Source organism: Dermacentor albipictus, chromosome 1 (assembly GCF_038994185.2).
Source record: "Dermacentor albipictus isolate Rhodes 1998 colony chromosome 1, USDA_Dalb.pri_finalv2, whole genome shotgun sequence".
NCBI classification, from domain to species: Eukaryota; Metazoa; Arthropoda; class Arachnida; order Ixodida; family Ixodidae; genus Dermacentor; species Dermacentor albipictus.
The window spans coordinates 192,320,292-192,336,455 of NC_091821.1; the positions used below are offsets into that span (position 1 = coordinate 192,320,292).

Sequence of the window (16,164 nt, forward strand, 5' to 3'; positions counted from 1 at the left end):
CGCCGAGGGTTGTAAGCTTCGTGTGCGCTGTGTTCTCGCTGCTCAATTCGCGTTGAAGCGACAAGCAGCACGAAGGGCAATTTGGTCGCTGCTGCTGCTGTCCTTCCCCGCGCCAGCGTTTTGACAGCGAGTGTCCGCGGTCATCGAGTGAGATGTGTTCAATTTGCCTGTGCGCGTTGAATTGAATTCTGTGGTTTTACATGCCAAAACCACGATTTCATTATGAGGCACGCCATAGTGAGGGACTCGGATTACTTTTGACCACCACTTGCCCCAGTGCACAGGAAACGCTGTTTTTGCATTTCGCCACCATCGAAATACGACCGTCGCAGCCGGGATTCGATCTCGCGACCTCGTATTGCCTGTGCGCCTGACCCCATGCTTGTTAATACAGTATACTCAGTAAGGAACGTTTTTACAAGTTTATGCAGCGGACAAAACTATCCTTACTTCGTATAGCTGTCTAATAATTTGCAATTGCAATCGTTGGGCGAAACAGCGACATTTCTTGTTGTCCTCCATAAATAGCGTTTTGACGATTTCACGAGTAGGTTGATCGGCGTGTTGGCAGAGAATCTTGGTTTCTTCCAAGGTTGGAGAGCAGCCACAATCTCGAAAATGCAGAGACAAATTCGAAGTTGGTGTTTGAAAAAAAAAATCATGTGTTGCCATAAGCGCTCACTGACGCATTGACCTTTCTGTCCTATATATTTTGCCCCAAATTTCATAGGAATGTCGTACACAAAAGCTTTCTGGCAGGTCTTAAACCATGTGACGTGGTTAACTGTTCACGAACCCCATGTGCCGTTTTTATACCCTTTTCGTTGCACAGTTGCATATTTTTCCTAACTTGTTACGTACCCTAAACACGACGTCAACACAATCTTGCTTGCAATCATCTCCAGTCTGTGTGAAAACCACAATGGATGCACGCCAACTCGCCCAGTTCCTAATTTTGATACATACGTACGTACGTACGTACATACATACATACATACATACATACATACATACATACATACATACATACATACATACATACATACATACATACATACATACATACATGTTTCACAGTGTTCCATCCATTGTTAAGGTTGAGCTCTTCCCGTAATGTAAGAAGAGAATTCGTATTCGGGTGCCCCATATTCAGGAGATAAAACAAACAAGGAGTTTCAATAGCAAAAACGATTTATTGCTATAGTTTATGATCTTCACAAACAATATGCTCTGTTTCCAAGCCATATTGGTTGTCGCGTTTAACCGTCATCTAATCACGGCTGATTTCCTGCCGTATGTAGAGGGAGAGTGCAAAGCCCGAAGTGGGATGGTTCGATACTCTTCAAATACCAGAGATGGTTGGCTACCGTCCCGTGGCAAATAGTTATGGGGAAGGTGCCATATGCGTTGTACGCTGGGAATCCTTTTTTTTTCAATAAACACACTTTCAAACACCAATAAACACATTCAATAAACACAAAAGCACTAATCACATGCAAAAGAACCGCTCTAAACAGCTTTCCAAATCCCCATGCAGCGTCCCAGACTTGTATTTGAGGGAGGCATTATTATGCCTAGAAAATGGCGAAGCTGTAAACGTGTGTCCATGTATAGCTGTATGGTGAAAAAACGTCCCGACTTTTTATTTTCGTAATAACGGCACTTCCCTGCACCCGTAACAATTTAAGCAGAAAAACTTTTATTTTCCAACTGTTGTACCCGGACCAAATCGCCATTTTCTCGTCTTTTTCCTCTCAAACATGAATAGCCGAGAAAAAAAAAGCGCCTAAGTCATACAGGATGCTCGGTGGAGTTTCAGAAACAAATTTGAAAAAGGCAATGCCAATGAACAAACCTTCTTATTGATCTGGTAACTCTCATGATGGCACCTAGAAGGAATACTGCTGTATGATAAAAATAAAAAATAAGAAAACTGAAAAGAAAATTTTAACGTGTTTAAGTTATCCACAGTTTGGAAAGAAAAGAAAGCGTGTCGACACTGTTTTAAGCTGTACAGCGCACGTTAGCAAAATGCTCGCTTCCTACTTTTGTGCATAGGGACCGGTCAATCAAGAGCGTCAAAAAATAGGGAGAGAGAAAGATAGAGAGGGAGAGCTTACATGATCGTTGTATAAACGACGGGAAGATTTGAAGAGTAGTATCGCATTGAAGCTGCACTATCTACATAGCGATGTGATGAAGAATTTGGCCATAGTCTTCGCGGCACGATAACTAGACGTGAATTCTACGCTGTGGTCATCATAGTCGGAAAAGGAAAGGAAACAGCGTGATTTATTTCCGTATAGTGCCTTTCTGAAGAACCTATGCACAAGTTTTCAGGAACTTCTTGAACCTCCAACTGTAAAGCATTTCGATGGCAAAGAGTGCGTTAAAGCTGATGTCTACATATTCTGCAGTGAGTAAGGGGATCTGTTGCTCACACAATATCAATGGCAAATTTCTCATTTTGGCCGTGAAATCCCATTGTTAAGACATCCTGGAGAATTTGTTAGAATATAGAAAGTGATTAAGCACGTAAGAACACAGCTTTATCTCCTTTTCCAGACAAAATGATGGCATTACAGTCATCTCTCGCCTAGTCAGGCCTGCAGACTGTCATTTACCATCGAGCAAAGCGACGAATTTGGTCTAGTTTGTGTTAATGTGCTGAGTGAAGCTGAGTACAGCTACTAACGCGAGAGGACATCGTGTTGTTGTCCTGTCTGGTGTGTTGTCCTGCTTTAGTAGCCATACTCAATTTCGTTCAGCGCATTAGACGATTAACAGCTGCCATCCCTTTCTAGTCGTTATAGAGCTCTGTGAGGATCCGGCGTCACAGTGTTTGCCCGTGACGTCCCAACGACAGACTATTTCAAGAAAGGCTGTTAGTAATGTTCTTATTTGGTAGTAACCAATTTTACCCTACATATCTTCAATCACAGTGGCAAGCGTGTAGCTCGCAACGTGTAACTCTTTCCCTCTCTCAGTCTTGCTGGCACAAGACAAACTAGCTTTCCTCAACGCCTAGTCCACACCTCCAGTTCACCTTCTGCTTCTTCGCAGGCTATCATGCCCTCTGACATGCGACGTGCTGTGTAAGGCCCTGTTTAACACGTGAATTTAACAAAGTGGTGGTGAAACATGAGCCACAGAAAAAATTACACTGCCTAACTGCGTCAGAAGCTATCGCCCGTCCTACGTTGCCATTGCATTGGCCTAGCATTTTCTTGTTGTTTTATTGATAGAAGAGCAATCATTTCCGCAAAAGGGATTAGGTTAGAATCAATAGTACTTGACCATCCGGACTCCATTACGCCTACAGCTCCTCAAGAATTTAAAAGATTTGTTTAGATTTTCTTTTGCGATCTATTAGCCCTTCCACATAAACATTTATCTGTGACAAATCACGTGCATATTTCGAGTGTGCAATATTGCCAATGCTGCCTGTAAGGAGCATAAATTACCAGTTATTAAAGTGTTATGGAAGTATAGATGTTGACTTATACCACAGACAAAAAAAAAATGTGAACTGTACACTCGATACCTGAGTACTGCTTTTTATTTGGCTCGCTGCCCCTCAACAACAACTCTCACTATTGCAAGCGTAAATTGCTCCCTCTATAGCTAGAATGTTGTGCATTTCTCGCGGCACATCGCGAAGGCGCACCGTAGTTTGACGCACTAATTCAGCCTCTATCAACAGGCGTGTGGCCGCAGAAGGCGAGCCTCGTGTTCCGAGTCGATCCTTCTTCAAAAATCGCTCGCTTTCTATCTTCCAGTCTGCAGCCAGCCTCTTCACGCCGGCGCTAGCAGCGAGCGTCGGATGAACTTCGGCCCGCCTCACGCGTCGGTTGCCCCTGTCGCAGCGTATAGTGACGGCCTGGGAATCAATGGACGAGCAGTGCTCTTGCATGTATGAGCCTACTGGTGTACCATGCAACCCCTATACCTCGTGCCGAATGGCCCAGTCGTACTGCCTATCGATGGAATGTTCCAGGATTTAATGGGCACGTGAGATGGCTGGGTCCGCAGACGAGGGTTGGTGTCGGTGTGGCCCGTAGGAGAAAAGCACGAACCTGCACCAGACCAGAAGTCTGAACGAGATTGTTCCCTGAAACGGGGCGACACACCGAGCACCCAAGTGACACGCCACGAGCCGCTGTTTGAGCCAGGAAATGCCACCCTAATGCGCGTCGTGGGGCAGCAGCGGACGTGCGCGTCAGAGAAAGTCCTCCTCTACGCGACTCCTGCAGGTGTCTGCTCCAGCAAAACTGAGTAGCCCCATGGTTGCAGCCTTGCCGTAGCGATGCCTGCGCTCTCCGACGCGAGAATCCATGCCCACATGCACCCTGATCGAGCTGGTTGCCTTGTCGTCACCGATTGGTGGTTTGCTAAACTCGGGGTGGCTCTTGCAGCAGAAGTAGTGGACCAAATAGAGAAAGCCCTGGCGGAATGCGTCGTGCGTGAATGCGTACACGCAGCCGCAAATACAGCTAAAGCATTGGGCGGTGAAGAAAAGCGTCTCGACAGCAGAGGTGCCTGGACTGGAGCTCCGCATAGACGGGCTGATGATGACCGTCAGCAGGAAAGGAAGCCACAAAAGAAGGAACAGGGCGTACGCAATTGCATTGGTACGTAGAAGGGTTCGCTGGAGTATCTCCTCGCGAGTGGCCAGGCAGTTTCGCAGCTCCAGATTGTACGTATAGTCCCGTTGCTCATGCATAGCCTTGGCGAACACCGCGGCGGTGAGCGCGAAGGGCACGCACAGCGCCACGAACATTTTACTTTCGCGCATGTCTCGTTCGCAGACATCTAGGCCACCTGTGACCAAGGTGACGACGAGAACCAGCGAGATTGCGATCGTCCAGGCTGCCATCATCAGGAAGACGACCAGCTTTGCGCCGCACACGGACGAGTAGACGTCCCGGTCCTGGCGACAACTGCGCACGTAGTTTTCGGCCGCGATGAACAGGAAAGTGAACACAGTGGTGTAGAAGCCCAACAGCGCGGGGTACCACTGCCAGCGACAGGTGATTAAGCTGCCCTGGCTGCCGGCCAGAATAGCCACGATGGTCACCGGGAAGCCGACAGATGACACGAGCAGGTTGGCGAGGGCAAGGTTCGCGAGCAGCACATTGCCCTTTCGCCTCAAGTTCTCCTGGATGAAGAGCGATGAAATCTGGAATATGTTGAGCGTGGTGCCGAGAACAGCCAGTACACCGTAGAGGACGAGGCTCGTCAGGGCGTTGTGCTGGTATGGCATCCATACCAACACAGGTTCTTCGCCGGCTCGTGAACTGGAGTTCTCTGCGGCCGGATTCGGGAAGACTGGTGCCGTGTACGTGACCGACGGAAGGCTGTTCTGCTGCTGATGCGATGGCTGCTGTGGAACCCGTTTCAGCAGCTCCAGGAACAGTGAGGCAGAAGATGCGCCCATCAAACCCACGTCCGCACAGGAACGTCGCCAAGTGGTTGGCGCAGCTGGGAACTGCGAGAGCGAGGCAAAATAAAAAGCACTCATTCTCCGTTTCACAGGAAATATGCAAAAATTACGTCTATTTCTCTCATTCACATTGAATATGCAGCTTCAGGGTATGTCATGTGAATTAAAATTATGAAATTACGTTCCATGAACCAATGCTTAGAACTGAATGACGAATACCTTCACTTCCACAACCATTAAAAATGAGCTGAGGGCAGATAAATCCTTAAAAATAGTGCATTTAATATGCAACTTCAGGGTATGTCATGTGAATTAAAATTATGAAATTACGTTCAATGAACCAATGCTTAGAACTAAATGACGAATACCTTCACTTCCACAACCATTAAACATAAGCTGAGGGCAGATAAATCCTTAAAAACAGCGTGGGTGTTACTCGCCACTAATATTCCACAGAAATTAGGCACATCTTCACTGAGGGAAAGCATAACGCACTAATTATATCTGGCGCCCTGTATCTCACCAAGAACACGAGCAGCATTGCTCGTTACGTAGGTAAGGAAAACAAGTCCAAACAGAAAGAGGTAGCCGAGGGCTGCTACAGCTAAGCATTCTGTGATCAAAACAGTTAACCTGCTTAAAAATCATGTATATTCTTATTCTTAAGGCCATTGTATGTTAACGTGTCATTAAAAAAGCCTCGGTGCCATGTCCATTCTCTTAAACGGAACCTATGTACTATGTATGGCCACTGTCGTGGTCAAATCACATGGCTTACAAGTTTCCTGGCGCCTGACCTTCCGGTCAATCGTCAGCTATTACAATGTGAGCGAAGCACGGCGTCGAGCTGTCTGGTTAGGCATCGCGTTTACACATTCAGAATTCATACCTGATTGTGGTGGCCAACTGCCCTACCTGCGAAAGCCAACGATACCGTTGCGCGCTTTCTTTCTGTCTGTGCATTATTGTGCGAAAAGGGTATACCCTTTTGTGCAATAATTTATGGACCAAGCAATAGCCTGCTATCTGAGCAAAGGTCCCAGCGCGATAGTCTTAACGGACGTCTGCTGTGAAGGCTACGAACGCGCTATTTGCTCAATTCTTCCCTAGGGCACTTATGCAATGATCATTGATTGTGATCCGCGCCACCTTAGTGCACGCTTTTTCCGTGCTTCCCTGCGTTTCTTCTTTCTCGACATTGTCGTACCCTCAGCCCACCCCTCTCCTTGCGAGCAAACTGTTGGCGACAGTGTCTGATGCCTTTTAGCTGTATTAACAAATGAGGTAGCGAGGCATATCACATGTAGAAAAACACGCGGGCATACATAAGCCATCATAAGGTCCCCCCCCCCCCTCTTCAGTAAAAAAAAAAAGAAACATGGCCATTCCTTGAAGAAACACGCTCGTCCAAACACGCTATATTGCAAGCACAGCGTTCACTCACAGTAATGTTTTTTTTTTTTTTGCACAGCGATTTAACTTTAATTGTCGCTGTGCACTTTAATGCACAGCCATAGATAGTTTTAGTATTTTATTTTTTGTGTGTAGTTGAGCACATATAGTCGGTCCTCAAGCACATGAATGCCGTCGTACGCAGCGCAATATTTTTATGTGAATTGTGCATTTGTCCCGTTGCTTCATTTCTTTATCCTCAGCCTTGCGACGCACTGATTCTTTCGAGGATGAATGCGGAACACCTCTCACCCAATTTTCTGTGTTAGTGTAAAAAGTGCGTAAAAAAATCAAGTTGGCGCTGATTTCTTGGTTTTATCGAAAAAGGTGAAACGCCAATAAGAACCTTCGTTGGGCCCGTTCCTTGTTGGCCAGACAAAAGTAAGGTATTCAAGTTAGCAGAACTACTTAACAATAATTATTTTGTAAAAGGAAAAAAAAATGACTCGTTTTGCCCCCAATCCCAGGGGCAAAATAAGTCAACCTCCTCGAAAATAGAAAACGCCTTTACCTGCTAGCCACATACTTGTAGTAGACTCCGTGGACGCCCACGCAGGATTGGTGCATTGAATCCACTAAGAGCTCGCTACTGTCTTGCTCAGGCACGTACCCAGGGGGGGGCCCGGGGGGGCCCGGGCCCCCCCCGAAATCAAATGGCATACCCCCCCCCCCCCCCCTCCTCACCCACGCCACCACTCCGCCTACATTCCTAAAGCGCCGCCAGATCAAAGTTGAGACTTCGCAGCTGTTCATCGGTCAGCATTATGCGGCCTTTTTCACTCCTTTTAGATGACGGTAGTTATCGCCATCTCTTGTAATGTGAAAGACAGTTTTCTCGTAGATTCTGCACCAGAGCGATTAACTCGAGATGCGTTCAGTTGTCACCATCTATTCAACCGTCACGCGAATAGCTGTTGCTTTTGTTAGTTCAACCTTCTTTGTTTAGGCTGATCCTGGGGCCAGGAGAGGGATGCGGCTGTTGCTCAGCTGGTCTGTACTCTCATGGAACGAGTTGCGGCCGGAGAAAACGCCAATTGCGTTTAACTTATCCCTTTGCTTCATTGTTTCCTTGAGTTACGGCTCGCCGCGACGCTGGCAGATGCCCGGAACCATATACACGTGATATGTGTTAGATAAGGTGGGAAATAAAATAACGTGAAAGAGCGTCCATCATGAAACCCTGCAATAACCCTTAAACCCACAAGCAAGATGACTGTCGCCCGTTACCTCGTCTGTTTTTCCCTAACTGTACAGCACTTTTCGTGCAAAATTGGCAACTGGAAACAAAAATCGCAGGGAGTTGAGAAATTAAGCGATCTACTAAGGAAGAGAGCCAAGGGAACAACCGAACTTCAAACAAAAGCGAATCATAAAAAAGTTAACCGTTGTTTATGAGAAATTTATGGATCAACATCTTTTTATTTAAAAAGGAAGTAGAGAAAAGGCCGCCGGAAGTGGAGAACAATTACTTGTTTTGAATGACGCTTCTACAGTTATCGGTCGAACCGCCTCACGTAGCCACTTCTCTGCTGTGCTTATGTGGGTGTCTTTCTAACATTTCGCAGTGAGCGCAGTACGTCTAGAATCGCAGAGTCCTGCGCTCTACGCGATTGTATGGGACTGGCGGCCGAACAGCGTTACGCAATTCGCGGAACTTTCAAAACTGATCAACAAGGCGAAAATAACTGATATTCGAAACTATAACATGAGAAGGACTGAAGAAGCCGTAAAAAATGAACGCAACCTGAAATCCGTAAAAACAAAACCTGGCATAGGACAGACCATGATGTATGCACTAAAAGATGAGAAGGATAATATCATCAGCAATCTCAAAGATATAGTAAAAGCAGCGGAAAAATTCTAAGTTGACCTGTATACAGTACCCAGAGGAGTCACGATAGTTCACTTAGAAACAGTAATGAACAGGATACAGAAACTCTCCTATAACTAGCTATGAGGTCAGAAGGGCCCTGCAAGACATGAAACGATGAAGAGCGGGAGGATAAGGTGGAATAACAGTCGATTTAATCAAAGATGGAGGAGACATAATGCTCGGAAAACTGGCGGCTCTTTATACGAAGTGTCTGTCGACTGCAAGGATCCCAGAAAACTGGAAGAATGCAGACATTATACTAATCCACACAAAAAAGGAGACGTTAAAGAATTGAACAATTATGGGACCATTAGCTTGCTCCCAGTATTATATAAAATATTTACCAAAATAATCTCCAATAGAATAAGGTTAACACTGGATTTTGTCAACCAAGGGAACAGGCTGGCTTCAGGAAGAGATACTTTACAATAGATCACATGCATGTCATCAATCAGGTTATCGTCAAATCTGCAGAGTACAATAAGCCTCTCTATGTGGCTTATATAGATTACGAAAAGGCATTTTATTCAGTAGAAATAATCAGTAGAGATAATCAGTAGAGTAGAGCAATCGTAGAGGCACTACCTAATCAAGGAGTACAGAACGCTTACGTAAAAAGCTTGGAAAATATTGCTACATGCATGAGGTATTTGTTTGTTTGAATGAGGCGCGTCGGCGCCATCACTCCAGAAAAGAGGAGGAAGAACGAACTGGGCTCGCGCTGTGAATCTAACCGGTCAGCGCTGCAATCGTTGTTGTAAATATAATTTGTAAATAGTTTCTCGTCTTACTGACTCGTCTTTCGCGTTAGAATATCTACAGAGGTTCTACAGCTACCTTAATTTTACACAAGAAAAGCATGGAGACACCTATAGAGAAAGGGGTAAGACAGGGAGACACAATTTCTCCAAAGCTGTTTTCTGAGTGCTTAGAAGAATTCAAGCTATTAAACTGGGAAGGCTTAGGAGTAAAGATCGACGGCAAATATCTCAGCAACCTTCGGTTTGCCGATGACATTGTTCTATTCAACAACAATGCAGACGAGTTACAACAAATGATTGGATACCTTAACAGAGAGAGTGTAAGAGTGGGGTTGAATATTATTATGTAGAAGATGAAGATAATGATAAATAGCCGGGCAAAGGAACAAGAGATCAGGATGGCCAGTCGGCCACTAGAGACTGTGAAGGAGTACGTTTACCTAGGTCAATTAATCAGAGGGAAGCCTGATCATGAGAAGGAAATTCACAGAAGAATAAGAATAGATTGGATCGCATACGGCAGACATTGCCAGCTCCTGACTGGAAGCTTACCATTATTATTGAAGAGTAAGGTGTGCAATCAGTGCATTTTGCCAGTGCAATATGTCCAGTGCCAATGCATTTGCCAGTGCATTTCCCAGTGCATTTTGCCAGTGCATATGGGGCAGAGACTTGAGAGCAAGTTAAGGACCACGCAAGGAGCGATCGAACGAAGATTGCTAGGCATAACGTTAAGAGAGAAAGAGAGTGGTTTGGATCAGAGAGCGAACGGGTATAGACGATATTCTAATTGACATCAAGAGGAAAAAATGTAGCTGGGAGAGTCGTGTAATGCGCCGGTTAGATAACCGTTGGACCGTTACGGTTACAGAATGGGTACCAAGAGAAGGGAAACGCAATCGAGGACGACAAAACACTAGGTGGAGCGATGAAATTAGGAAATTCGCGGGCGCTAGTTGGAATCGGTTGGCGCAGGACAGGTGTAATTGGAGATCGCAGGGAGAGGCCTTCGTCCTGCAGTGGACATAAAACAGGAGGAGGAGGAGGATGATGATGATGATGATGATGATGATGATGATGGAGGTGGTGGGCCCCCCCTGAAAAAAATCCTGGGTACGTGCCTGGTCTTGCTCCATAACTTCTTGCAAAATAAGCATCGCCAGTATCCATTGACTCGAACGTCGTCCCTAGTAGAAGACTGTTTGGCATGGGTTCAGAAACTGAGTGTATGCTTTCTCATTCCCTTTCTTGAGCTTTGCTTCTCAATTTCTGCTTCCTTAAGGGGGAATGAGGGTGTCCAATACTCTGGGGTTTTTGGGCAGAAGAGCCAGGCTGGTTAGGCATCATAAGGTTTTTGACCATCACCCCCAGTTGGCCTTGAAGTCAGGCCAAACAAGGAACTCTCCATGCTCAAAATATGGTCGACGAGCCCTCCTTCTTGTGTGTCTGGAAGCACGCGTCGTTTACATGCGAGCGTTTTTTTTTTTATAAAGCATTTGGAACCTGCACTCATTAGGTCTTCGTGCGCGCCTCGGCAGAGCATCTTTCGTTACACCAAAAGCTTTCGGCGTCACATGAATGTAGTGAGTTCGCTCTGAAACGACTTCAAGTGCTTTTCTTTTTCATGTAATTTTCAACCCACGAAGCCCTGGATCTATTCCGCTTGTCCGTGCGGACCATCCTAAGCAAGAGGATAATACATTTATGCAAGTTAGAATGAGCTCCGTAAAATTAATTTTAGGCCTCTTGGGGTACTTCTTCGTGCGTTTTACCCCTCTCTGAGAATCCTACTCAGATAACTTTATCACAATTAAATTTAAACATACCGTGCTTATATTCTGCCTAAGACTAGTTAGTAAAACGCAGAAACAAAACAAATATTTGCGATGCCGCTTCAGTGTACCAACACTACGATATGCACTCTCCAAAAAACGACTAAGCGGATTTTCGCTTCTTCAATTCAAGCGGCTGTTAACTCACAGGCACTTCGCATTCTTTTCTCTGGCGTCCTTTCACCTATTACAGCAGTTTTCGAACCAATCAAGGTGGACGGGTGGCGACATCTTTCATCAATATAACAAACCACTGAGATTTTCCAGCTTGAAGACATTGCGCGGAAAGCTCAAAATGACGCGTTTCGCGCCGTGATTAATATTACCCTACCTATACCCTAAGTATAGTGCTGTTTCTCGTTTTCGCTTCTGGAGCTCCTTTTGTACACACAAGGCGATTTTACGTCTCTGCAGTCTATGTACGCAACAAATGCAACTAAAACGAGCATTCACACAATTACAAAGGAGACAGAAAGCAGTTTGCGTCTTTGAATGACTCCTCGATGAAAGTTGATTGGTGACATTCTGATTCTTCTCCTTTAAACGTATTTGAAGTACTCAAACGTATCAAACACATTTGAGCCAGAGTACCAATAGGAGAGCCCGGCACCACTCTCCTCGCCCATGCATCTTCTGTGTGACGCGGACTTGACGTCAGCGCCGCTCGGACCACTCGGAGACGCCTGCGCAACCCCCCTCTCCTGGTGACCTACTTCACTTCGCTGGCTCGGCCCCACCGAGGGCATCTTTCTCTCTGCATGCTCCTCGCTCGTTATCCGGTAAGATAAAGAGAACCTGCCACGGTAGGCAATGCTATTTGCTTTAAAACTAAACAAAATGGACCTCCTGTAAACGAGGAGAAAGTTTGATCGCACTGCTCAAAACACGTTGCGGGTCCTCTCCCACGCTTTCGTCGGCGGTTACGTAAATTTGCCGCAAAGAGGTTAGACTAAAATCAGAATGAAATAGCGTGACGCTATAGGTGGCCTTGATGTCGATGATCAGGAAGATTGAATGACTCTTCCGGTCGTTCAGATCGATTGATCGATCGATCTGAACGACCAGAAGTAACTGTTATGGGACATCGTAGTTGACTACCGATTTAGTCTGACTACTTCGGTTTCTTCGAGGCCACCTAAATTGCAATGCATGGGCACTTTCGCCCATGGCCAACTCGTGTGGCCGCCTGGAAATCTAAATATTGTCGCGACACTCATAAACCAGGATATAGGATACTTATGCTGCATACTATGTAGGTACGTGAGCGATGTATGAGTCCCGAACATTACCTCTTCCTCATGGCTGAAAGTGTTCCGCAGGCTAAGTGTTGCAATGTTTACCTTACAATCATTACGTCCCTATAGTAATTCTTTACTCTCTGTCAAACAGCAAGTGCATACTGTCGACTAATGCAGGAGAAAACCCAAAAATTTCTCAGCGCAAGAACAGATTGAGGTAGGTAAACCTCCGCTATATTTATATCAACCTTATAATCGACATTTCGTAATAGCCAATTCGGTCAGCGCGGCCTTTATGGTTATCATCACAACAGACGTCCCGCTAACAACTCGGTGATAAGTGAACGACATCTGTGCATAAATATGAAAGCAACAAGGCTTCCTCGTTGCAAACGTCCCGGGTCGGCTAGCTTTCAGCCAACACTGAACGAAGTCGTGGCTGCATTATTTACGAATGTTTGTCGCAGCCAATGATAATATGTTATTATAAGCACGGGGCCGCCAAGAGAACGCCACGCACTTCCGATTGGAACACCAGAAACCAGAAACGCAAGGCCGCCGTGCGGCGCAGACAGGCATGAGGCAGGGGAGACGGTATCGAGCGGGCGGTGAGTGAGACCCTTCCTTCTGCGGTCCCTTTGATCGCAGCCGCACACGTACTGACCAAGGACTCACCGCCATTTAGCGATAAGCGGGGCAATTACGCTCAGTCGCATGCGCGGCAGTTGGCCGTGCAATGCGCAAAGTAGCGGGGCTAAACGGTACGTATACTCAAGCTACGTGAAAGGCGTATACATCGAGTGGCGCAGTTGTTTCGCAACCCTTTTAAAGGCTAAATCATACGCCTACAGGCTCAACGCAGCGTCTACAGCAATCTCGTTAAGCCTAGTCAATGGAAGCACTTTTCACGGCCTTAAACCTCACACAAAGGCAAAACACAGATTTCTTTTAGGGGCGCTAAAGCAGAATGTTCTATCAAAACTCTCTGCATTTCTTAAGCCAAGAAAGATGACCCAGTGACAAAGAAAATGAAAGTCCAACTTGTTGAATTTGGTGCCAGAACTGCGGACCAATCAATGTCAATTGCATATGGGTTGTTCTTTTTCCGCGGAAGAAGTACGCAAAAGATGAAGGTTCCATAATCGTTCACATTCGTATGTACAATGTATACCTCTTTCATTAATATCGAATTAACTATAGCCTAAATTAGGCGTTATCAAAATACACGCCATTGCTGGGACCTGGTTCGCATATTCGCGTTCTTGAAGCACACGAAGCGTGCGCTCGTCCATTCTGGCTGTTACAGAAGTGTAATCTATCACTGAAGACAGCGTCAGTATTAATCATCAATGTCACCTAAAAACGAAATGTAAGGCATGCGCCCGTTTTGGGCCTTTCGACAGGAAATTATAACGGTTATCTAGTACCGCTTACCGTGTTGATAGACAGTGCAACAAAAGCAGAGGGGACTTCTGTCCTTTCTGTTTTTGTTGCACTCTCTATCAAAACCATATATAAGTCACGTTTTACTAACAAGCATAATCCTACACCCTTCTGAATTTGCTGTACGCTTAATTTCGCTATATATTGACTTTCGCAATAGTGACGAACTCTCTTTGGTGGGTAGCTGTGTATATGTTATGCTGTGCAGCATATGTCAAGGATTACAAATGAAGCAACACGTACAAGCTCGAATATTGGTATATGCACGCAACGTGCTACATGGACAATTGCCAGACCTCGCAAAGGCATTGCAATGTCTCGCCGTTTGTTACCGCTTTTCATGTGAACCAAGAGTTTCTGTTCAAAGTTTAGCCTGCTATTCTATTCATGAACAATGGTCAATTTGAGTTCATTAACAATAAATGTAACGCTTACCGTTACCCTTGATGTTGCCCAGTGGCTAATCCGCGCAGCAAATGTAATTGTCATAGATTAACTAACACGATCTAAGACGGCAGGTGGCCAAACGGCAACAGTAGCGGTATAGCATTTGCACGCCCCCCCCCCCCCCTACTTCTCTTCCGCAACATCTCCTTTTTGCTATAGCGAACTTCTCCAACAGCAAAGAATATATTACAGCGCCTACAATCAGAAATCAGGTTTGTTACCCTGATTGTACCATACAGTGAGGTAAATTCGTCGGCAAGTAAAAATAAAAAGGACGAACATCGCACTGGAAAGAAAGAAAAGCAATATTTCCTGCCAACATGAGACAAGCGAACAAGAGTGTTTGCGCCGCCTATTCCGCAACCCCGGCGAAAAAAAAAAAGAAAATGTTCGAAAGCCATTCGGCTGCTTCATTCACCGGAACTGAAAACTTAAGGCGACGGCTCCATTTTGACTCGCTTTCAGAAAGAGCCACAGCGATCCGTTAAAAGCTTCCAGTTAGCCAGAGGGTTGAACAAGTGACGGGGTGTACGCCTGCTCAGTTCCTAAAATAAGACGAGGAAAGGACGACAGAAAAATCCATACGCCAATAAAAACGCCGCTGTCCAACTGCTACACGCGCTCTTCGTCTATTTTCACAACTGGTGCTGCGGTCGCATCGATCCGGCGCCGTCCACGGGCCACATGCGAGGATGATCGCCGCGGACAAGCGCCATGGCCTAAGTAAACACACGGCACGGACAGCGCCTTGAAGAACGTTGCATTGCAAGAAGGTGCACCACTGCGCGAGTTTCCACGCTCTCGAAGCCTTGATGATCATATGCAAGCGTTGAATAGAATTTTGCGCAAAATATGTTTTTCTCTCTCTCCCTTTTCGAAGCGCTCCCAGCCACGAGGCTTCAACCGAATAAATGATCCTGCTGCGGCTAGGTCACCGCATTCGCATGCAAACGTGTGCCACACATCCATCCCTCGCTAATCATCACAGTGAGGCCACCTCCCCCTTTTCATTTATTGTACATCGTGGCTGCAAAGCGTGCGGCAACGCATGAGGCCTGCTGCCGGGGCGCGCAGGTACCGCTCGCTGGTTCGAAGAGCGCGCACTGTTGTCTTAAAGGACCCGTCACCAGGTGTGATCATTTTGAGCTGACAAGCGTAGTGCATACAATGCGCGCTAAAGATTGTAATTATATAACCGGCCCTAGAGTTGACACGGAGCACCAAAAGAAGCGACAAGGACAAGCGCTTGTCACTCCTTTTTGTCGTCCGTGTCAACTCTCGCGCTGGTTATATCACTATGTAATACCAAGAGGAGCCAGGTTACAGTACCCAGAGGAGTCAGGATACCTCAATTAGAAACAGTAATGAACAGGATACAGAAACTCCTCCTATAACTAGCGATAACGTTACAAGGGCCTTGCAAGACATTAAACGAGGAAGAGCGACAGGAGAAGATGGAATAACCGTCGATTTAATCAAAGACGGAGGAGACATAATGCTTGGAAAACTTCGGGCTCGTTATACGAAGTGTCTATCGACTGCAAGGGTCCCAGAAAACTGAAAGAATGCAAACATTATACTAATCCACAAAAATGGAGACGTTAAATAATTGAAAAAATATGGGCCCAGTAGCTTACTCCCAGTATTACATAAAATATTTACCAAAATAATATCC

At 45.9% G+C, this 16,164-nt stretch overlaps 1 protein-coding gene across 2 annotated transcripts in view; it reads right to left on the reverse strand.

Annotated features, from left to right (window-relative positions):
• Positions 1-1,301: 1,301 nt before the first annotated feature.
• The window catches only part of LOC135897977 (trace amine-associated receptor 7e-like), a 44,435-nt gene continuing 29,572 nt past the window's right edge, over positions 1,302-16,164 (reverse strand). For both annotated transcript variants that reach the window (XM_065426689.2, XM_070530697.1), the window contains exon 2: positions 1,302-5,488. In XM_065426689.2, coding sequence (XP_065282761.1) covers positions 4,220-5,437 — 1,218 coding nt within the window. In that variant the 5' untranslated portion in view covers positions 5,438-5,488 and the 3' untranslated portion in view covers positions 1,302-4,219. The remainder of the gene's footprint in view (positions 5,489-16,164) is intronic.